The 23131-nt window shown below is 36.2% G+C and overlaps 1 protein-coding gene and 1 long non-coding RNA gene across 2 annotated transcripts in view; one reads left to right on the plus strand and one right to left on the minus strand.

Moving 5' to 3' along the window:
- Window positions 1–23131, minus strand: part of LOC103884516 — a 53063-nt gene that overhangs the window by 16007 nt on the left and 13925 nt on the right. The gene's annotated exons all lie outside the window — the stretch shown is intronic.
- Window positions 23–21354, plus strand: ADH4 (alcohol dehydrogenase 4 (class II), pi polypeptide). The gene is made up of 9 exons (XM_003898995.4): window positions 23–129; window positions 1549–1650; window positions 2684–2825; window positions 5240–5327; window positions 7369–7600; window positions 12345–12605; window positions 18137–18272; window positions 18747–18885; window positions 21006–21354. Exons 1-9 carry the CDS (start codon window positions 112–114, stop codon window positions 21028–21030), a joined length of 1143 nt encoding a protein of 380 aa, XP_003899044.1. The 5' UTR covers window positions 23–111; the 3' UTR covers window positions 21031–21354.

The raw sequence follows: 23131 nt of genomic DNA on the forward strand, positions 1-23131 counted from the left end.
TGAATGGTATTTATGCAAAGACGGCTCATTATAGGACACAGAACTCTCTGGGGAGCAGTGGAAGCCTTCTTAACTCAGAAAGAAACTCCCAACACAGTTTCCCAAAGAAAAATGGGCACCAAGGGCAAAGTAAGCAAATAAGCTGTATCTTTGTTCAGTTTGTGCTTTTCTGTGTCTTTGTATGTTTGGCTAAAAGAAGCTTCCTTCAGGAACTCAGGAAGCAGTGACTTACAGTTGATCAAAAGGATATGAGTGGCCCCTATGCCAGGAATTTATTCCAGGGAAATTAACTGTGGATTGCCAAAATGTTTATTACAAGGGTGTTGAGTTAATATTAATATTATTCAAATGGCCAAAAGAAGAGAGATTTAAGTAACTAGGCTGTAACCCTAAAATAGAATATGCATAAGTTACAAATAACGTTGCAGGAGAATATGGGAAAACATTCACAGTATATTAATAAGTAGAAAAAGCAGATTACAAAATACTATGGACAATGTATCTTATTTGGGGATATTCAAAGAATTTGCATCAAAAGCATAAAGTGGGTAATGAGCTTACAGATGAATTTCATTTTATTTTTTGTCTTTAAAAACAGGTATGCCTTGGCACTTTGAAACTTCCTATAATTAATATATATTTCCTTTGAAACAAAATAAATAATATTCAAAAACATAATTCAAAATTACTTAACTATTGAAAAATAGATATTCATGTGGTCAAAGACTTTGGGAAAAGTATACCAAATGTAAGCATAGTAGTGTTAGAACTGAAGATTATAGGTTTGTTTCTTTCTGCTTTCTTTCAATGTTGCTTATATTTGAAATTAAAAATATAATTTGAGGCTAGAAAAGAATTGGGATTATAGAATCCCAATAACTTAAATTCTGTTCATTCATCTTTACCCAAATTCTTACAATTAGACCAAATTTTTATTTAATTTATATCCTACAGATAAATTTGATAATGATGTAAGCCTCATTTCTCAGACTTTTAATGAATTATCTGGGGACACTGCTCAAATGCAGATTTTGAGTTAGTGGATTTGAGGCAGGGCTTTCATCTCTAACAAATTCCCAAGTCATGTGAATAAATGCTTGTCTGAGGACCACACTTCGAGTTGCAAAGATGTAAAACACATCTATTCTCCAGCAATTATCTGACTCAGGTAATTCAGAGCTGATTTCAAACAGTTCACTCAATAGATTTTTATAGGCCATCTACCTTTTCCAACTCTATAAATCTATCCTCTCTGTTATAGAGGGAAAAACTTGAGGCATTATATTAAGGTAAACTTCAATACACCTGTTATTATTTTTCAAGAAATAAAAAATGTAATGACTATAATGTAGAATTTAACTTCTTATTTTTCATTAAGATCCCTTGTCTTTAAAATAATATCTGTAAGATCCAGCCACAAACTCTTCAAGTCTTTGTCATGAAATTATAGTATTAATATATTCTAATTTTTTCTCATGATATCCTCTCTCCCACCCCCAACCCTGTCAAAATCTCTATCTCCTTCTTCCTTTTCTTTCTCTCTTTCAGGTTATTAGATGCAAAGCAGCCATCGCCTGGGAAGCAGGCAAGCCCCTTTGCATTGAAGAGGTTGAAGTAGCTCCCCCCAAGGCTCATGAAGTTCGCATTCAGGTAAGTGGAGACTTTCCTTGGGTGGGAGCAGACAGGGCCCCAAGTGGAGACATGGCTTCTGTCAAGTCAATCCTATGTGCTATGATTCAGAGGCCTTGGAGTTTCTAGTACAGGCAAGTTGTATTTTTAGGTTCAGTCAAAAATAGGCATTATCCCAAAAAGGAATAAATTATCCATTATTTTAGTAATTTTTGAATAATGGGTTTAAAATTTAATTGGTCTTAACATTAATCATTTACCCTAAGAATCAGACAAAGGAATTCACTTTGAATTTGAATTAGTTAGGTTTTCTTTTTGTTTTCCAATTGCTAATTATTTGAAAGTGTTATTAAAAGGAAGATAGAGAATTTGATCCAAAACAACAAAGAAGAAAAACCTGATATGCTGCTCTGGGCAGCCGAAGGGTCCTGGGTATCCAGAGGAAGAGACAGGAGTAGGTCACAGGGAGAAGAGAGTACGTGGAATGGAGTGAGATCACCGATGGCAAGTTTGGACTTTCCTCATTTTTCCCAAGCTGACCAGACTTATATTTTCCCTGAGGACCCCCACATTAAGAGTCTGTACATGAGAGTGAATGGGACATCCTCATTGACAGAACCTTGAAGAAGAATATAGATATGCATTGGTAATTAATGTAGACAATCCTTAATTTGATATCGTTCTCGTAACTGTAAAAGGTATATTACCTTAACTTTATTTCAGTAAATTTACCCTATAATAAGCCTATAATATAATAACCCTATAATATAAGCCCTATTACGTTTCATTTTTCCTCTCCTGGAGGCAATAATTGCCAATCCTATCTCTTTTTTGATTTTCTGACAACAGCAAAAGGTAGAAAACAAAGATGCATTATAAAACAAATTTAACCTAGTACATTTTTATTGGTTCTTTTTTTCAAAAGGTGATTCTTTTATTGAGTTCTAGAAGTCTTATAAAGTTTCAAAATGAGATCAGGCCTAATATTATATGTAACATCCAGTTCAATAATATAGTTGCAGAAATACAATTCAAGTCTGTAATTGCCTTGTAGATCATTGCTACTTCCCTGTGCCATACTGATGCCACTGTTATCGATTCTAAATTTGAGGGCTTAGCTTTCCCAGTGATCGTTGGCCATGAGGCTGCAGGGATTGTGGAAAGTATTGGGCCAGGAGTGACCAACTTCAAACCAGGTATTTTATTTTATTCAGATAAAATGGAAATGTCACAATATTTCAGAGATAATTCTTGAGAGAGTCCTGGCTTGGCATGCTATAATTGATCTCTATTTACAAAGGGGGACCATCTTTTCCAAAGTAAAACTGAGTCACACAATCTATCACAGTCTAGCAATGGGACAGAATATTTGAAATCAGAACTGTCTAATAAAATCTGGGAAATGTGGTCATTTTATTTACATAAAGCACTGAGAAACTGTCCTATGAAGCAAAGTTACAAGGTTAGCTTAAACTGAAATTTCCATGTTTAACAAATGACACCTTACAAAAGAACAAGATCATGTCCTTTGCAGGAATATGGAAGCTGTCAGTCATTATTCTTAGCAAACTATTGCAGGAACAGAGAACCAAATACTGAGTGTTCTCACTTATAAGTAGGAGCTAAATAATGAGAACATATGGACACAAATGGGGCAATGACAGGCACACTGGGACCTACTTAAGGATGAAGGATGGAGGCAGGAGAGGCTCAGAAAAATAACTGTCGGGTACTATGCTTAGTACCCGGGTGACAAAATTATCTGTACACCAAACTTCCATGACACGAGTTTACCTATATAGCAAACCTGCACATGTACCCCTAAATCTAAAATTAAAAGTGTTGTTTTTCCTTTTCTTTTCTGCGACGGAGTCTTGCTCTGTCACCCAGGCTGGAGTGCAGTGGCGCAATCTCAGCTCACTGCAACCTCCACCTCCTGGGTTCAAGCGATTCTCCTGCCTCAGCCTCCCGAGCAGCTGGGATTACAGGCATGTGCCACCACACCTGGCTAATTTTCTATTTTTAGTAGAGACAGGGTTTCACCATGTTGGCCAGGCTGGTCTCAAACTCCTAACCTCAGGTGATCCACCCACCTTGGCCTCCCAAAGTGCCGGGATTACAGGCATGAGCCATTGTGCCCAGACATTTTTTTTTTTTTAACAGAGTCTTACTCTGTTGCCCAGGCTGGAGGACTGTGGCACGATCTTGGCTTACTGCAATCTCCACCTCCCGAGTTCACATAATTTTTGTGCCTCAGCCTCCAGAGTAGCTGGGATTACAGACATGATCCACCATACCTGGCTAATTTTTGTATTTTTAGTAGAGACAGGGTTTCACCATGTTGGCAAGGCTGGTCTTGAATTCCCAACCTCATGCGATCTGCCTGCCTCAGCCTCCCAAAGCACTGAGATTACACATGTGAGCCACTGCATCTGGTGTAAAATAAAAGGTTTTGTTAATGACATGTTAAAACAACTTCTATATAAAAATGCAAACTATTTTAATATTAACAGCAAACTATGTAAAGAATTAGGACTTAGAGGTAGCTTTAGTGAGAAATATACATATGTCAGTGTTAGCCGAAGTGTCTTTTTGGAAGTTTGTAAAATAAACATAATACCTAAATGAAGCACACACCAATAGCTGAAATTATTTACTCCACATTTTACAACAGATCCTCCAGATACTGGAATATGGGCTATGTAATCCTCATTTGGCAGGCTGGATGAACCATGCCACTCTTTTCTCTTTGAATGAGAATGCTCCAAAGTTAGAGGTACATTAGTACCTTTCCATTCCAAAAAAGACTGTACAAACAAATTGCTTCCCAACATTTTGTGTCAATGAAGGAGTCTGGCCAATATCATCCCTTTAGCCCCAGCTCTGCCACTTACTGGCTATGTAATCTTGACCAGTTATGCCACTTTTCTGTGATTCAGCTCAGATTTCTGTTTTATATAGTGTGAATAAAAATAGGGCTCATCTAAAAGAGTTGTTCTGAGAATTAAGTTCTGAAATAATACATGTAAATAGTTATGTATTAAATGCATGCGTGGTATGTATTAAATGCATGCATGGCATGTATTAAATGTTGAACAAATGTGAATTATCATCATTAGACCTCAGGCATTGAAGCACAGAAGTCACGATTAAATTGGAATGTATTAAAAAGTGGAAAAATGTGGAATTTGAAAGTGAATCTAAAGGTGAAACATGGCAATGATATAAAGTTTATACCTAGCCTATAATTGTTTACCTCTCCTATTATATAAGGATGTTATGTTTCATACATGGTGTTTGGAAATGTAATAAACAATAGTCATGATGCAGAGAGTCACAATGACAGCAAAGTCCCAGAGTTCTGTGTCTGATGATATCAACACAGATTTGTTGCTTGACTGCCTAGCAGAGTAATTTTTTAAAAAATACAATATAGGCAATACTTGGGGGAATCTGCAGTCTTGTAAGGTAATGAAATATTGTAGCCACCTATACTTTCCACTGAATATAAAATGTGTACTATAAAGAAAAGGTGTTTTCCACTGGTTTATCTGGTAGGAACTATAAGTAACATCTTAGGCACCATCCAACATATGGCCTTTCTTTCTAGGTGACAAAGTAATTCCACTTTATGCACCTCTATGTAGAAAATGCAAGTTTTGTCTGAGTCCACTCACAAATTTTTGTGGAAAAATCAGGTAAGCACTCTACACTGTTAGTATAAATTTGAATGAATATTTTGGAAAGCACATTGACATTACCTAAATGGCCTTGAAGAGGTGCAAACCTTCCACGTACTAATTCTAATCCTAGGTGTGTACAAGATACTATTGCAAGTGCACACAAAGAAACATGTGCTGGAATGTTCATTGCAACACTGTTTATTATAGTAAGCAATTTAAAACAGCACAAATGTCCATCAGAAAGAGAATGAATTTTAAAATTGCTACGTAGTAGCACAATGGACTACTACACAACAATGAAAATGGCTAAACTTGAGCTGCATGTATTAACATAAAATAATCTCACACACATAATGTTAAGGGAAATAAGCAAATTGCTGAAGGAATATTTAGTAAGGTGTCATATACAAAAACAATACTATACTTTCTAATGGTTATTTGTATATGTAGTAAAAGCATAAATAAATCACTGAAATAATAAATGCCAAATTCAGAATAATAAATACTTCTACAGGGATGAGAGAGGGAAACAATAAGGCACAGTAAAGTGATTTACCCCAGGGCAACATAGTTATAAGTCTTAGAGCCAGGTTTTTAACCCAGGCAGTATGGCTCCGGAGTCCACAATCTTAATCATCTTGTTTTTGCTTTACTGAGACTACAGACGGATCCTTTCTTCCTTAACACTAGTTGAAAGCAGTTATTTAAGAAGCTAAAACTGTACTACTCTTACATCTATTACTGTGCCTCAATTTTTTCATCTAAAAAATGAGGATCAAAATAATGCCTGCTTCATAGATTTGTTCTAGACATTCAAAGAACTAATATTTTTTGCAAAGTTTTAATGAAATAATGGATTTAGACAATGCCAATAAATTCTTTCTAATGTTATAAAAAGAGAGATAATTATATATTCCAAATAAAATATACAATACCACCTATAAAGTATTACCACAAAAATATAAAATCTGAATCAGATCAAGTGTTTACATCAAAAATACTAATTTATGAGGGGATACAGGGATACAGAAATATGTTTAACCATATTACAGGAATGTTATGAGCAAAATCCAGAGTGAGGAAAACTCTACAAGACAAATGATTCAATTTCTTCAACAAACAAATTGCAAGGAGAGAGAGAGAGAGAAGGGATCTATAATTTAAGATAATTAAGAGACGACAAATATGTGGACCTAAAAGAATCCTTTAGAGACACATGTTAATGTATTTACAGATGAAATAGTGATATCTGGGATTTGCTGCAAAATATTCCAGTGTAGGGGAGGGAGCAGGTATTGTGAAGGAATAATAGGTGAAACTTGATTGGCCATGAGTTGATGGTTACTGGAGCTGGGACACAGACACATAAGGGTTCATTATACTATTCCTTCTACTTTAAACATGTTCAAATTTTCCATAATAAAAATTTTTAAGAGTTAATACATGTAAAGCCCTTAAAAGCATTTCTGGTACACAAAAGCATTCAAAAAAAGTTTGTTCCCTGGCCGGTGCGGTGGCTTATGCCTGTAATCCCAGCACATTGGGAGGCCGAAGCTGGAGGATCACCCGAGGTCGGGAGTTTGAGAACAGCCTGACCAACATGGAGAAACCCTGTCTCTACTAAAAATACAAAATTAGCCGGGCATGGTGATGCATACCTATAATCCCAGCTACTCGGAAGGCTGAGGCAGGAAAATTGCTTGAACCCAGGAGGCGGAGGTTGCAGTGAGCTGAGATTGTGCCACTGCACTCTAGTCTGGGCAACAAGAGCAAAACTTCGTCTAAAAAAAAAAAAAAAAGTTTATTCCCTGCACTCCAGCCTGAGTGACAAAACGAGACCCTGTCACTTTAAAAAAATTGTTGTTGTTATCTTTAAAATGCTTTCAACAAACTATATTTTGTGAAAAGTCTTGTTGTTTCCCTAATTTTTCTGTCGTGTAAATTGTCATGAAAGATGTATAATGCTCAATATATTTTGTAGGAAAATGATCAGTCTTCCATTTATTGTAACTCCTCTTTATTTGTATCTCTCTCTCTCTCTTTTTTAATTTTCTAGTAATCTTAAAAGTCCTGCTAGTGATCAACAACTAATGGAAGACAAAACCAGCAGGTTTACCTGCAAAGGAAAACCAGTTTACCATTTCTTGGGAACCAGTACATTCTCTCAGTACACTGTAGTGTCAGATACTAATCTTGCCAAAATAGATGATGATGCAAATTTAGAGAGAGTTTGTCTGCTTGGATGTGGGTTTTCAACTGGCTATGGGGCTGCAATCAACAATGCCAAGGTAAATGGTTAAACACCAGTTTGTGTAAAACAGAAGTTACTGGGAGGCAGTGTGATACAGATGAACCTGTTATCTCTAAACTTTGGCTGTGTCATTTATTACCTCTGTGATTTTAGGCAAGTTATTTAACCCTTCTAGAATAATATCTACTAAAAATACTCATGGGGATAATTGAATCACATCATATATGTAAAACATCTGGCCCAGTAGCCTACATATAATTGGCGCCCAGCATATGTTCTTATACTATACTAACATGTTAGATTATAGATCATCCCTGATTCAAATACAGCCTGTTTAAATATGTCTCCTAAGGATGAATGCTCATCCTAGGACAGGTGACTCCATCAAAGGGCAATAAAAATGACAGAAACTCACTTCCATCTTCACACAACCACCCCTGTCTTCTCCCTGATGCTACAGATTTCTCTCCTTCAATCAGTAGTAGTTCATTTCTGCTTCTCATCCTGTTCCTTTGTAGCTTCAAAGGAGGGTCTCTGGTAGCAGCCCTGATGTTGACCAGATGTGTCCCTAGAATCCCAAGTTAGAATTTAGAGACTCTTACAAAGCATCTGATCTAGAACTAGAGAGATATCAAAGACGGATCTCACAGTTGGACATCTCAAATAACCTCCTTATTTGAACCTCCCTGACATCAACCTTTATTCCTGACTCAAAACTGCAAAATGCAGCCAGAGTGGTCTTTCAAACAACAAGTCTGAAGATTTTATTTTTCCTGCATTATTTCATTTTTCCCTCAGGGTGAGGTCAAATTCCTCAGTAGGCTACAGTGACTTCCTACTTCTCCCTTTCCGCTGTGCACTGTTCCCTTGGCTCCACTCTGAGTCTCCAGGCTTCAGTCACTGTGGTCTCTGGGCTTTCCACACTTGGCTTCCAGCAACAGTGCAGAGAAGACCACCCTGCCTCCTTCAGGCTGACTCCACTTATCACTTCCTCTCAGAGATCTACTTCAGGTTCTCAGGTATGCTTTGGGTGTCCCTCCCAGTTTTCACCCCAAATTTTTTTTCTTTTTTGAGACAGGGTCTCACTCTGTTGCCCATGCTGGAATGCAGTGGCATGATCATGATTCACTGCAGCCTTGACCTCCTGGGCTCAAGCGAACTTCCCACTTCAGTCCTCCAAGTAGCTGGGATTACAGGCATGCACTACCATGCCTGGCTATTTTTTTAATTTTTTATAGAGACAGGGTCTCCCTATGTTGCCCACGCTGGTCTTGAACTCCTAGGCTCAAGCAGTTCTCCCACTTTTACCTCCCAAAATGCTAGGATTACAGACGTGAGCCACCGCCAGCCTCTGTCTTCATTCTTATCACACTATAGAGAAATCTCCCATGTATTTTTCTGTCCTATTGTACTATTTGTTCCTTGAGGGCAAGAACTCTCTGTTATTCATTGTGATAGCTCTGGAGGCTGGAATTGTCCCTGGCACATAATAGGAGCTTGATAATTTTTCAATGAATGAACAAATAAAACCAGGTGCATGTGAAACCCTTAAAACATCCTGGTGAGGCCTGGTCCTCGGCTTTGTAAACCAGAAAGTCCTTTTTATCAGGTTACCTAGAGTTGTTCAGTGTCAAGGAAACAAAGTCAGCCTCACCACAGTAAGAGGTTGATCTAGTAGCCAAGATACCAAAGTATGACTCTTCATTGAGAATTTTATCTGCTACATAGACAAAAATGCTACTCTTTGCTATCAGCATGTTATCTCCCTTTAAAAATGTATTCATCCGCACAATTACTCATTAATACACAAATTTAAAAATTGTATTAGAAACCAATCTACAATCAGAGAAGGATACTAGTAGCTGGGTGGAGCTGACAGCAGATGTGCACATGGCAGTCAAAGCCTGTTTTCTGCTGTATGGTGCTAGAGATTCAGGGAAGAAGTATCACTCTTCAAGTCTTCCTCTGCTGGGCTCCATGCAGTCCATCCTCTTCTACTACGCTAGTCCTTTTAAGGGCCATTAGCTCTAGAGATTCAGCTACAGCTTTCTTTCTTAATTACTTATTTTTAATTGAAAAAATTTTTTATATATTTATGAAGTATAATGTAATGTTTTGATATATGTATACATTGTAGAATAATTAAATCAAGCTAATAATGTACCTATCACTTCATATACTAATATTTTTGTGGTGAGAACATTAAAAATCTACTATCGTAGCAATTTTCAGATAAACAATACATTATTATTAATTATAGTCACCATAGGGTACAATGAAATTCCAGAAATTATTCCTCCTCTCTAACCGAAACTTTGTATCCTTTGACCAACATCATCCCACTCCTCATTTATTCCCCCAGACTCTGGTAACCACCAGCCTAGTCGCTCCTTCTATGAGTTTGTCTTTTTTAGATTCCACATACAAGTGAGATCATGCAGTATCTGTCTTTCTGTGCCTGGCTTATTTCACCTAACATAATATCCTCCAGGTTCATCCATGTTTTCACTATGACAGGATTTTCTCCTTTTTTAAAGTCTAAGTAGTACTCCATTGTGTATACACATACCACATTTTTCTTATCTATTCATCTATTTGTGGAGCAAAAGCCAGGGGTGTGCATACCTAATATTATAGATAAATAAGGAAAGTATTGCAGTTTACCTGTTGCTTAGTAATTTTGTTTCCAATTTAGAATGTATTAATACTTACCCTGAGCAGATTTTCTCTCTTCCTTTTGTTTAAGGATTGGTTCTACATATTGGCTATTGTGAATAATGCTTCATTGAACATGGGTATGCACAGCTCGTTTCCTCTGGTTATATATCCAGAAGTGGAATTGTACAGCTTTCTTTTAAATCCAGTCAAAGTCGACCTAAATTTCCAGGAGCTATTCTTCCCACTGTAAAGGAGGAGATTCTAGCTGCTAAGCCACCTCATGGGATGCTCAGAGAGAAATGAATCTGATAGGAAGAAATTAAGGAAAGTGAAGTATCAGTAATTCTATTCAAAAGGCAAGAGCTTTGATAAAATTTAACTTACTTCTGGGAAGAAAAGTGAAGCAACCTCTCTGTATAATTATTGAGAACATACTAGCATCACCAGAACCCCTATTTCTTTTTGATGTGCTTGTATCTGCCAATTAAACAACATTACACAGAGACCTTTGGAAGAGTGGAAATATCCTCTAACAGTGGTACTTGCAGACAGATAATCATCCACTGTGTGTAGACCTACTTGCAAATTGTGGGGGCAATTTATAGTGACCCCACCAAAGTTCTGCGAGCAAATGCACTTTTATACACAGGGGCCTAGTTGCATAATACAAGTAATGCAGCATATTCTATTTACACACTGTCGTGAGTTAGCCTGAGAATCCAACTAGTAGTTACACTGCTGCAATGGGAAAAATGCATTTCCACTTCCTAAGAGACTCACAGGCTCTTTTTAACTGAGACTCTGGAGAAATATATTAAGAAACATACTGAACACATGCCACAACATTATAGTAAAGAAGCCATCATAAGAACAATATTCTTACTATTTGCAATATATATACACATATATATTATTTCCCCTGAGTAGCAAAAGCCAGAGGTGTGCATACCTAATATAGATAAATAATGAAAATATTGCAGTTTACCTGTTGCTCAGTAATTTTGTTTCCAATTTAGAATGTATTAATACTTACCTTGAGCAGATTTTCTCTTTTCCTTTTGTTTATGTTTTAATACTAACAGCTTTGCATCCTCATTAGGAAATATTAAGTATCTCTCTATGTAGTATTTTTCTATCACTATACTAGTCTGTAGAATAACATATTCCAGTTATAGCATCTTTTCTTACCATCTTATCTATTACTTCCATTTAATGCAATGAAACAAACATTTATTAAAGACTCTACAGAAGACCCTTTCATGTAGCTCCATAATGGGAGCTACAACACATTAGCTCCCATATTAAAGTAGAACAGGAATTTAAAAAGTTTCTGCCTTCATAAAATGTAGTCTTTTAAAGAAACACACATACACACACAATCAAGGTAGGTTATAAATTATATGATACAAGAAAAACAAAATGATAAGCATTGATTTCTGATTAAAGAATCAAGAAAAGTTTCATAGAGAGAATGTCCTTGAAGTCAGGCCTAGGAGTATAGGTTATACTTTAATTAAAGAAAATAAGATGAAAAGTACATCAGTCTGAGGGAACAGCGTCAACTACAGCATGAGGAGAAGTGCAACAATCTGTTCGCAGTTCTTGTACTGGGAATATCATGGTGATGAAGTTGGAAGGTAGACAGAGGTCAGACAATAAAAATCCTTTCATGCCATGTAAAACAAATTGGACTTCATTCCAAACTGGTGATTTGGAGTGATCAAGTAAATCACTGTAATATTAATACAACCAAATGAGGCCTATTAGAAATATAGATGTCAAATTACTAGTGATCCAATTTTAAAAGGAAAGCAATAAACCCTTCAGAATGTGTGGGTTTTCAAATTTTGTTCTAACACTGAAGGGAAAAAGTAAAACAAGGGAATTATTTTTACTTGGGTTTGTTTCTTATAATCTTAATGAACATTAAATAATTCTCCAAATTTAGGTAGTAATGCATCCATTTTCACATTGGCAGATTTCCTCCATTGGCTATATCATAGAGTTTAATAGCAGGCTGTCCTTAATTCATATGTTCATGCCCCCACTTCCTCCTGCCCCTTAAAACGAAAAAAGTGGGACTAGCTACTTTAAAAGTTATTTTACAATTTTTCTGCTTGCAGGTCACCCCTGGCTCGACTTGTGCTGTCTTTGGCCTAGGAGGTGTGGGTCTTTCTGCTGTAATGGGTTGTAAAGCGGCAGGAGCTTCCAGAATCATAGGTATTGACATCAACAGCGAGAAGTTTGCAAAGGCTAAAGCCCTGGGAGCCACTGATTGCCTCAATCCTAGAGACCTACATAAACCCATCCAGGAGGTTATCATTGAATTGACCAAGGGAGGTGTGGATTTTGCTCTTGACTGTGCAGGTGGATCTGAAACCATGGTATGTATATTTTTTTCTTGGTTTATGTTTTCAATTTATTCTTTGGCTGTTAAATAATAGGGGAAAGTGGGTTATGTTTATTATGGCAACTATAACCATTCCTTCTTAGTACTTTCAAATGGATGACAGTGGAGTAGAAGTATAAGCCACAAATCATTTCCCATTTCCTCAGCTATACTCCATTTCTTTCAATGCCCATGCATGTGTCCCCCCAAATGCCAGTACTATCTTGGTGAGTTCAATCTTCTCTTGTGATAAGAAGCCATGCCAGCATTATGTGTAGATGCTGATTTTTCTTTTGAGATCCCTTTAAAAAGCTCAATATTATTTGTCTGGAGACAATATTTTCTAATTTTGTTTTCTATGATAATTCCAATTCCTATTCCTTGGAGACAATTTTAGGGGTTTCTTCATTTTTAATTAATTAGAGAAATGTTCCTTTTGACTATGAAATCAAATAAAATGACAAGTGCATTAAGTGACAGCATTCTTTAGCAAAAGATATAAAGGGATGAATTAACTAACTGCAATGAATAAATAGGAAAAACACCTCTTTGGCTTAGCTATCTTATACATTATATACATGTCATTAATATTAATATTTGTTAATAATGTAGAATATCTTTTCTATAACAGTATATAATATTTAAAATTAATAAACAATATGTGCATGTATTGATATATTTAACATGTTTACAGATAATAAATACTATTTGTTAACACTTAGATACTATACATTATATAATAATCTATTGTAAGTAATGTTTAATGTGTAAATAACTATTTCTATTAGTCCTTAATATTAATGTTACTAATATTTGTTCATTCTTCTATATGAAACGCAGCAAAAAATAAAGAGAAAACTTAGAAATGAACATTTTAAAAGAATTGTGTTTTATGAGAAGTGAGCCCTCCCCCCACAAAAAAATAAACAGAAGGCAGATCTAGAGGAGGAAATAAGAGAGGGTGACTGGTGTTTCCTAATAGCTACAACACATTCGCTCCCATATTAAAGTAGAACAGGGAGAGGCTAGCAACCTGCACACAGCCCAGCTCTGTCCATCAGATCTCAATAAATAGGTTGCAAAATTAGGTCCAAATTACACATTTGAAATTTTCTATATTTCAAAAAAACCATACCACAAAATTTAAATCACCTTTTTTTCCTGAACACTGCAATGTTGTATCATTCTGATTTCTTCCCGACTCAGGACAGGCTACAGTGCCCTCAGTGACTGCACTGGTTGCACACTTATGAAGCCGGCCTGTCTATTCTACTCCAAAAAGTGGAATGAAGAACCAACTACAACTACAGGCAATATACTGAAAAGTTACCTTGCTGGAGTGCCCAGCCTAATTCTCCAGAGAGTCAGCAAATAATCACCTAATGTGTATTTACTCAAAGACACTAAGCAGATTTAGGGAGTTTTGTTTTGTGTTGTTTGTTTGTTTGTTTTTGTTTTTAATGAAATGACCAAAGAATTCATCAACTGAATTATCTGCCTATGGATTTTTCTTATTTCATTAGTGAGAGCCATGAAGTAGTTGTGATGTTATTCCTTTTACTTACACCTTCACTCAGCCTAGCTCCCAAGCCATCCTCTAGGCAAGATATAAAGCATAAAATTCTATACTTCCCAGAAGCAAGTTTTGTGCTGGTTCTTCCCCCTTGGTTCTTACACAACTGGTGTATTCCCCAGAAGAGAATGAGACCCAGGAAGACTTGTGATGACAGCCACAGGCTGCTGTTCCTCAGTCATTCTTCTCTGAACAGTTTCATTATAATATATGCAAACTGCTGAAAACAGTATCTGGCAGGTACTAAGCACACAATAAACATTAGCTATTATTGAAAATGCATGCATCAAGGGCTCCATATCTGGCACTGCTCACCTGTGTTGAAGGCTTCAGGCCCTGCTTTTGAATTGATGTTAGTACCTGCAGTGTGCAGCATGCCACATCCATCACCCCGCTTCCCATGGCTCATTTATTTACAAACACTAAAATTTAGCCTATTCACCTTATTTTTCTTGTACAGAGATTCTCAACACTAGCTATATGTTAGAATTTCCTCAAGGGTTTTTCATTGTTGTTTTGTTGCTTTTTTAATACCAATGAATGCGCCATACCCAGGATATTCTTGTGTGCTGGGGGCCCACTGACAACATTTTAAAAATTAATTTCTCAAGCTGAGAACCACTGACCTAAAAGTTAGCATCTTCTATCATTAAACTGACTTTAGTATATCATGAAAGTCATTTTCAGTTATGGAACAGAATTACATTAGAAAATCCAAATAAATCCTTGGAAAGAGAAGGATTTACTTAATCATCAAAAGATGAGTTATCTACTCTCCTACCAAAAGTTTCTATAACTAGGAAAAGCTATGTTTCTAGGTTTCAATGACCTCTAACCCTCTAAACCAAGGGTCAACACCCTGTAACTTACCAGCACAAGGATTATTTACTAACACCTGCTAAGGACCCTTTTAAGGAGCTGAAGGTAGTGATACTGGATACAGAAAGATTTTATAACTTTTCAGTGATTAATTTTTTATAGCTTTGATAAGCCCCAGCAATAAGTCAGAGACTTAATTTAGAATTTAATTTTGCAAGTGTTTGTCAAAAATGTTAAAGGCCTCAAAACATTTGATTAAAACAGAACCATAGGTCACTGTAAAGCAATAGTTATTGAGCCAAATATATCATCAAAAGACTTTAAAGGCAATACATAAAGATATATGGATGTAAAAACCTTAACCCTGTTTTTTAAAGCAATTAAAAACCTAATATAGACAACATGGGAATTATTTTGATAAAATGTATAATGTTGTTTCTTAAGTCAGTTACCAGAAAGGGAAAGAGGCCCATTTCAATAAACCTGATGGGAAAAGTGCTTGAATTTAATCAGACACGGGAAAAGTGTGTTCAGGATTATGAGTACAGCAGGAAAATACATAATTCTTAGTAGCTGCATGAGAAATTTTCTCATTACATTGAAAAATTTAAACATATCAAGAAAAGCCAAGAGTACAGAATCAAGTTGTACTGGAGGAAAACATTCACTCCTAGACCTTTAAGATAAAACATTTTAGTATCAGGCCGTAAGAATAGTTAGAACTGGAGGAAAAAACTAATAATAACTGATGAAAAGGCTAAAGAAGAGAGTTATATCAGTCCAAGGGGAGACAAAGCTGAAAGCAGGGAGATAGCAAAAGTTGAACTTCTGACATATGATTTTGAGAAGTTTTCAAAAGAAACAAATTATAAAATTAAAAGTTAAATTTCTTTTAATTTTATTAAGAGCAAATCAATACTGTAAAGAAACTTTGTTTTAACATAGGGGAATAATCTTAGAAAGACTATTCTAAATAATCCTCTTTTAATTATAGCAAATTTAATCCCATACAAAATTTTTTTATAAATTCCTCTCCATGAACCTTATTATGACTTACACAGATGGTCTATGATATGCCTGGACTTTTGACTTATCCTAATTTTTTTCTTTTTAAATAATCAGTCATTTTATTTTAGGACAAGATTTTACCATAAGATTCTTTTTTATATGAAATTATTTATATGAAATTTTTATATGAAATTTTATATCAAATTTTATATGAAATATATGAATAATTCATATTTTATTAAAATAAATATTATTAAATTATTTTATTAAAAATACATTTTTATATTTATAACTGTATATTTCTCTCCCCTACTTACTTTTTTCATCTTTTTTAATAAATAACTTTAAAATAATCTCCAAATTATATAAAATTATTTTTTAATAAGAATACAGGCCAGGCACAGTGGCTCACGCCTATAATTCCAACACTTTGGGAGGCTGAGGTGGGCAGATTGCTTGAGCCCAGGAGTTCAAGAGCAGTCTGGGCAACATGGCAAAAACCCATCTCTACTAAAAATACAAAAATTAATCAGGTGTAGTGGCACACACCTGTAGTACCAGCTACTTGGGAGGGTGAGGTGAGAAACTGCAGGAAGTTGAGGCTGCAGTGAGCTATGATCACGCCACTGCACTGTAGCCTGGGCAACAGAGTGAGACTGCCTCAAAAAAAAAGAGAATACAATTATATATTTATATATGAATTAGAATTCTTATTCCTAATAACCTTAAATTTTCATGAAAACTTAGAAAGCAAGAAATCCTGAACTGTTAGATGTAAGCATTTTATAGATGAAATCATCTCACAATTTTAGAAACATGTTTTCCTATATCACAATTTTTTAACTGGAAATGACTCACACATCCAGCATTTATTATTTAATTTAAAATAATTTTCAGATTTTATATTACACAAAGTCCACTTATAAGCATTTATTTCATTTACATATACTTTTTCATTTTTAACAGGTATCTAGATAACTTTTGATAACTGAGATATTATGCAGAATTAGTCATTATTTAAGGTTATTTCCTTGTTAACTTTTTTTTTTGACATGGAGTCTCACTCTGTCGCCCGGTGGAGTTCAGGCACGATTTTGGCTCACTGCAACCTCCACCTCCCGGGCTCAAGCAATTGTCCTTCCTCAGACTTCTGAGTAGCTGGGACTACAGGCACACGCCACCGTGCCTGGCTACTTTTTTGTATTTTTAGTAGAGACAGGGTTTCTCCATGTTGGCCAGGCTGGTCTTGAACTCCTGACCTGAAGTGATCCACCTGCCTTGGCCTCCCGAAGTGCTGGTATTACAGGCATGAGCCACCATGTTAACTATTTTTAAAATCTGAACATTAGGTGAAAACCTAAGTAAGAAACTTAAAGTTAAACACATAGGGATTTTGCTGATAAATTAGGTGGTTCAGTTGCTGTTATTGACCTAACAATTTTAAACTAGTCTTATTTGTCAAAAAAAAGTCACACAAAGATAGATTCGGCTGGGTTTATAGTTTCACAACCTTTGTGCCAAACTCTGACACTTTAAACATTTATCAGAGGCAAATATAAAACTTATTTACTTACACACAAATGTATGCTGATTTTTTAGACATCTTTATCTTCATTTTACTAATTTTTTTTCTTTTTTTTGAGACAGAGTCTCACTCTGTCACCCAGGCTGGAGTGCAGTGGTGCAGTCTCGGCTCACTGCAACCTCCTCCTCCCGAATTCAGGCAATTATCCAGCCTTAGCTTCCCAAGTAGCCGGGACTACAGGCAGGCAACACCACACCCAGCTAATTTTTGTATTTTTAGTAGAGACGGGGTTTTGCCATGTTGGCCAGGCTGGTCTTGAGTTCCTGGCCTCAAGTGATCCACCCACCTTGGCCTCCCAAAGTTCTAAGATTACAGGTATGAGTCACCTACACCCAGACTGTACTGAACATTCTATCTGTAATGGAACACTTGGCCCTCAAGGCTCAATCTACAATGATACTATGATGTCATTAGCTTGAATCCCATTATCTTACAGGCAGAGTTGCATTAATTTTTTTCTAAAGCATTGTACATTCCCACAGTGGAGTTCATATTCTACTTTTCCACTGACTCAAGTAGTCTTTTGTGTTCGATCTTACAGAAAGCAGCCCTGGACTGTACAACCGCAGGCTGGGGAACATGTACTTTCATTGGAGTAGCTGCTGGTAGCAAAGGATTGACTATTTTTCCAGAGGAGCTAATAATCGGCCGTACTATAAATGGAACATTCTTTGGGGGTCAGTTTTTTTTTTCTTCATAGCTTTAAATATTTTTCCTAGTAGTTCTGAAATTCTTAGAGTGAAGATTATTGAAAGGAAATAAAAATAATTTACTCAAACATTGAATCCTTAGAGCATATCCAAACACTACATAAAAACTATTAATTACTTATAAGTAATTTATATAAAAAGGTAATTATAATTTGCAAATTGAAATTTAATTTGCATTTGAATGAACCAACATGGAGGAACAAAAAATAAACATTGACCTAATTGAGATAATTTGTTATATAGAGCGGAAAAAATCTTAAATTTTTCTTATAAAGAAAATTTTTAAAGTAGATATAAGTGCAGAAAATTAAAGATGGAAGGAGTTTAATCTATTTGAAACAAACCAAATCTGACCTAATAATTTCATTCATTCAGCAAATGCTGATTAAACTACTTTGTGTCAAGTGCATGTCTTTATTTTGCATTTTGTCCACATTACAGGTTGGAAAAGTGTAGATTCTATCCCAAAGCTGGTCACTGACTATAAGAATAAGAAATTCAATCTGGATGCATTGGTGACCCATACCCTGCCTTTTGACAAACTCAGTGAGGCATTCGACCTAATGAACCAAGGAAAAAGGTACATTACTAATAGATGATTGAATGATTTAAAAAACATTTACAATGATTCTTTTTTTTTTTATGTTAAGAACTAACCAACTTGTTTTTTCTGACATTTTGCACATCCCAGGTATTAGATGTGCTTAAAAGATTGAATAGTGGCTATTTCAGAGGGAAAAGGCTTCCATTTCAATAATGCACATCTGTACACTGTTACAATATAGAATGGTGGTATAAATTCATACAATTTCCATTTCAAAAACCATTAACTCAGTTGGGGCTGCTCCCTAGAAAGAGAGGTTTCTGCATAGTATAATGTTAGATCCCTCTAGTACAGTGTACCCCTGAGTTTGGCACCGTGGTGTTCTGCAGTTTGACACAGAGTGCCTACCCAAGACCCTTCACAATCAGAATGGGGTGAAAACCATGGCTATGTGAACAGAGAGTGGCAGGGATCAGACATGTAAAGGATGCCCCAACTGTCTCATTCCCTTGCTTTGCCATGGAGTTCCTATAAGATACCTTCTGATCCACTATTATAGTTATATAGTCTCCCACGTCAGGGATTCCAGGAACTGATGTATAGAAATGCTCCACCTGGAAGATTCTTAGGGTTTGGGGGATTAGTAAGACTAGGATAAATGATTCTAGGTAAAATATTCAAGCACAGCCTTGATCAATAGAAACAAAGGTCAAAAACATTAGGAACAATGTTACATAGAGGAGATGCAGGACAAAGAAGAAATGAAAAGAGAAGACACAACAAAAGAGAGGAGGAAAAGGCTAAAGTAAAATTAACTGGGATTTGAAGCAGGGAATAAATGTTGCAGAAGAAGAAGATAGTTTCATGGTGTGAGGACCCAGACTACTTCTTGGGGAAGAAACCTGAGGAAATATCCCCACTGACATGAACTCCCCAATTTGCAAACGTGTCAGTGACAACATATCAAAAGGAAGTTCAATAAAAAGAAAATACAAGCATTATTTTTTAAGCTACACCATGTAAACTTAGTATATAAGCCCTGCAATATTTTATACAATCTCAATATCCCCATAAGGAATACTCCTCAAGTTAGGAGTTAGAGGTTGGAGTGGGGTTTGAGCCTCACACCCTTGTACTCATATCCTCTAACACAAACTTTTTCTCCCAGAATTCTCAATTATGGAACACACCCATAAGGAATGCTAAGTGGCAGCCAGGTGGAAAATGCTGCATTGCTTTATGGGCAAGTCTCCCACATTCTCCAAGGAGGCTTCCCTGGTAATCAGCCAGAGTGAGGCTTCCTGCTCCTTCTCTAGCCCACTGAGAATACCGTCAGACTGCCCACACAGATGGAAAGGTGGCAATAGGGAAGGCAGAAGTTGGGCCTCATCAGGTGTGTCCACCGTATGGGCATAGGAAGCACAAGAGAAGGCAGGCCCTCCTACCACCCAGCTGCAAAGAAGCAAGGAAGCGGAAGGAAGGGGATGGGGATACAATGACCGATTAGCCCGTTGAGGTGCAGTGACCCTGCCCCAGAGTGAGGAAAGGACACAGAGATTCTCCTTCCACAGGTAGGGGTGTCTTCCAGTCCTGGGTGAAGAAAACATTTATGCATAGCAAGCTGCTGATAGTAGGGGTTCCACAGCTCCAGCAGTAATGTCTGAGATAAGGACTGCTCTGTCCTTGAGGCTTATCCCCCGCTTGGTGTCTACATGTTGGAGTTATCCAGGAATAAGAACATCTGGGTTCTCAAAAAGTAGAATCCCAACACACCAACTTTGATGCCCACTCCCTCCTTCGATGCTCAACTTTGCCCTCAGCTATAGGAGATCTGAGAACAGTGACTATTCCAAGACTAAAACCTGACTCCCTCCTTGGTACATTCTAATTCTCCTCAACAGCACCACTGAGTAACAAGGACGCTGCCTAAGGTGAGTGAGGGTCCTGAATTCCCCCCCAGTTTACTAGCACATGTATAAAATATTATTAACACTATGAACGGAAGAGGATGATGGGATAAAAGAAATTAGGCTTAATAAAGTGGATGTCTAAAAAGGAAGACCAGATCCTGAAATGAAAAGGCAAAACTTATTTGTGAGCTTTGGTTAAATTTATCATGAAAATTATACTTATTAATGTTTTATTGTTATTAACAGCATCCGAACAATCCTGATCTTTTGAAGATGCCAGGAGCAATTTGGAATGCTATCTGATTGAATGTGAACCTGTCTGGTTAATTTATTACCTGATTTGATGAACCAAGGAAAGCCATGAGTTTAAACAAATATTTACATTTAATACGGGAACATAAAAGAGCTTTAAATATTACAGCCTTTGTACCTGTTACATATATGAATATTCCCTATGTTAAATAATAATAATAACAACTAGTGTTTATGAACAGAATCATATGATCTTTAGAAATTGTTTAAAATTAGTTCTGGGAAGGTGAAAGTGGGGAATTAAGAGATAATAAATAAAACTAGATTGGCTTTATGTTTATAATTTTTTTAGATTGGGTAATGAATACATGGAGTTTCATTATACTTTTCTCTCCACTTTTGTCTATGTTGAAAACTTTCTGAGAGCTAAATGATGAGAACACATGGACACATGAAGGGGAACAACACACACTGGGGCCTGTTGAAGGCAGGGAGTCAGCAGAGAGACAGCATCAGGAAGAATAGCTAATGCATGCTGGGCTTCGTACCTGGGTGATGAGATGATCTGTGTGGCAAAGCACCATGCTACATGTTTACCTGTGTAACAAACCTGCACATCTTGCACATGTACCCTGGAACTTAATAAAAGTTGGAAATTTTTTAAAAGAATGAATAAGACCTGGTATTTGATAGCACAACAGGGAGACTACAGTCAACAGTAATTTAATTGTACATTTTAATATGACTAAAAGAGTATGATGGATTGTTTGTAACACAAACAAATGCTTGAGGGGATGGACACCCCATATTACATGATGTGATTATTACACATTGCAGCCTGTATCACAATATCTCATGTACCCCATAAATATATACATCTAATACCCTCAAAAATTAAAATAAAAAATTTTAAAATAAAAATAAAAAAAAGATTTTCCACAATAAAAAGATTTTTACTTGAAAAAATCACTATATTTCACATATATGTGTACATGTATACACTATATATACACACATTATATATATGAAATATATATATGAAATATATAGTAATTGTGATCATGTCTATATATATTAATATATACACACATATACATACATAAAACACTATTATATAATTTGTGTTCCAATAAGCCACAAGCTACTTTTTAAAAATAAGTTGCTAAATAATTTTCTTTTTAACATCTGTTAATTTCTTTTCTCTTAGCCCCACTCTATCATTAACTGCAATCACATGTAAGGAAATATCAGAATCTATTTATGTGAATATTTTAAAAAGAATAAAAGCGTATCTACTCTCTCAAGTTTCTATCTCTATAAAATAACTGCCCTTTCATCTTTGATAATTTTTTTCCTTCAGCTTTTAAGTTCTGGGATACGTGTGCAGGATGTGCAGGTTTGTTACATAGGTAAATGTGTGCCATGGTGGTTTCCTGCACAGATCAACCCATCATTTAGGTATGAAGCCCAGCATCCATTAGCTATTCTTCCTGATGCTCTCCCTCCCCCAAACCCCCTCAACAGGCCCCAGTGTGTTGTTTCCCATGATGTGTCCATGTATTCTCATTGTTCAGCTCCCACTTATAAATGAGAACACACAGTATTTGTTTTTCTGTTCCTGCATTAGTTTGCTGAGGATAAGGGCTTACAGTTCCATCCATGTCCCTGCAAAGGACATGACCTCATTCCTTTTCATGGCTGCATAGTATCCCATAGTGTATATGTACCACATTTTCTTTATCCAGTCTATCATTGATGGGCATTTGGTTTGATTTGCTATTGTGAATAGTGCTGCAATGAATATACAAGTGCATGTAGCTTTATAACAGAATATTTTATATTCCTTTGGAGATATACTTTTTAATGGGATTGCTGAGTCAAATGGCATTTTTGCTTCTAGATCTTTGAGAAATCACCACCCTGTCTTTCACAATGGTTGAACTAATTTACGTTCCCACCAACAGTGTAAAAGCATTCGTTTTTCTCTGCAACCTCACCAGCATCTGTTGTTCCTTCACTTTTTAATAATCACCATTCTGAATGGCATAAGATGGTATCTCATTGTGGTTTGGATTTGCATTTCTCTAATGATCAGTGATCTTTGATAATTTTTACAACAT

Source organism: Papio anubis, chromosome 3, assembly GCF_008728515.1.
Source record: "Papio anubis isolate 15944 chromosome 3, Panubis1.0, whole genome shotgun sequence".
In the NCBI taxonomy this organism is placed as follows: domain Eukaryota; kingdom Metazoa; phylum Chordata; class Mammalia; order Primates; family Cercopithecidae; genus Papio; species Papio anubis.

Bases quoted from the DNA above. Each gene is read 5' to 3' on its own strand.
- ADH4 (XM_003898995.4), top strand. The intron at 7,601-12,344 runs GTAAATGGTTAA...TTCTGCTTGCAG, and splicing joins CTGCAATCAACAATGCCAAG to GTCACCCCTGGCTCGACTTG. The intron at 18,273-18,746 runs GTCAGTTTTTTT...TCCACATTACAG, and splicing joins AAATGGAACATTCTTTGGGG to GTTGGAAAAGTGTAGATTCT.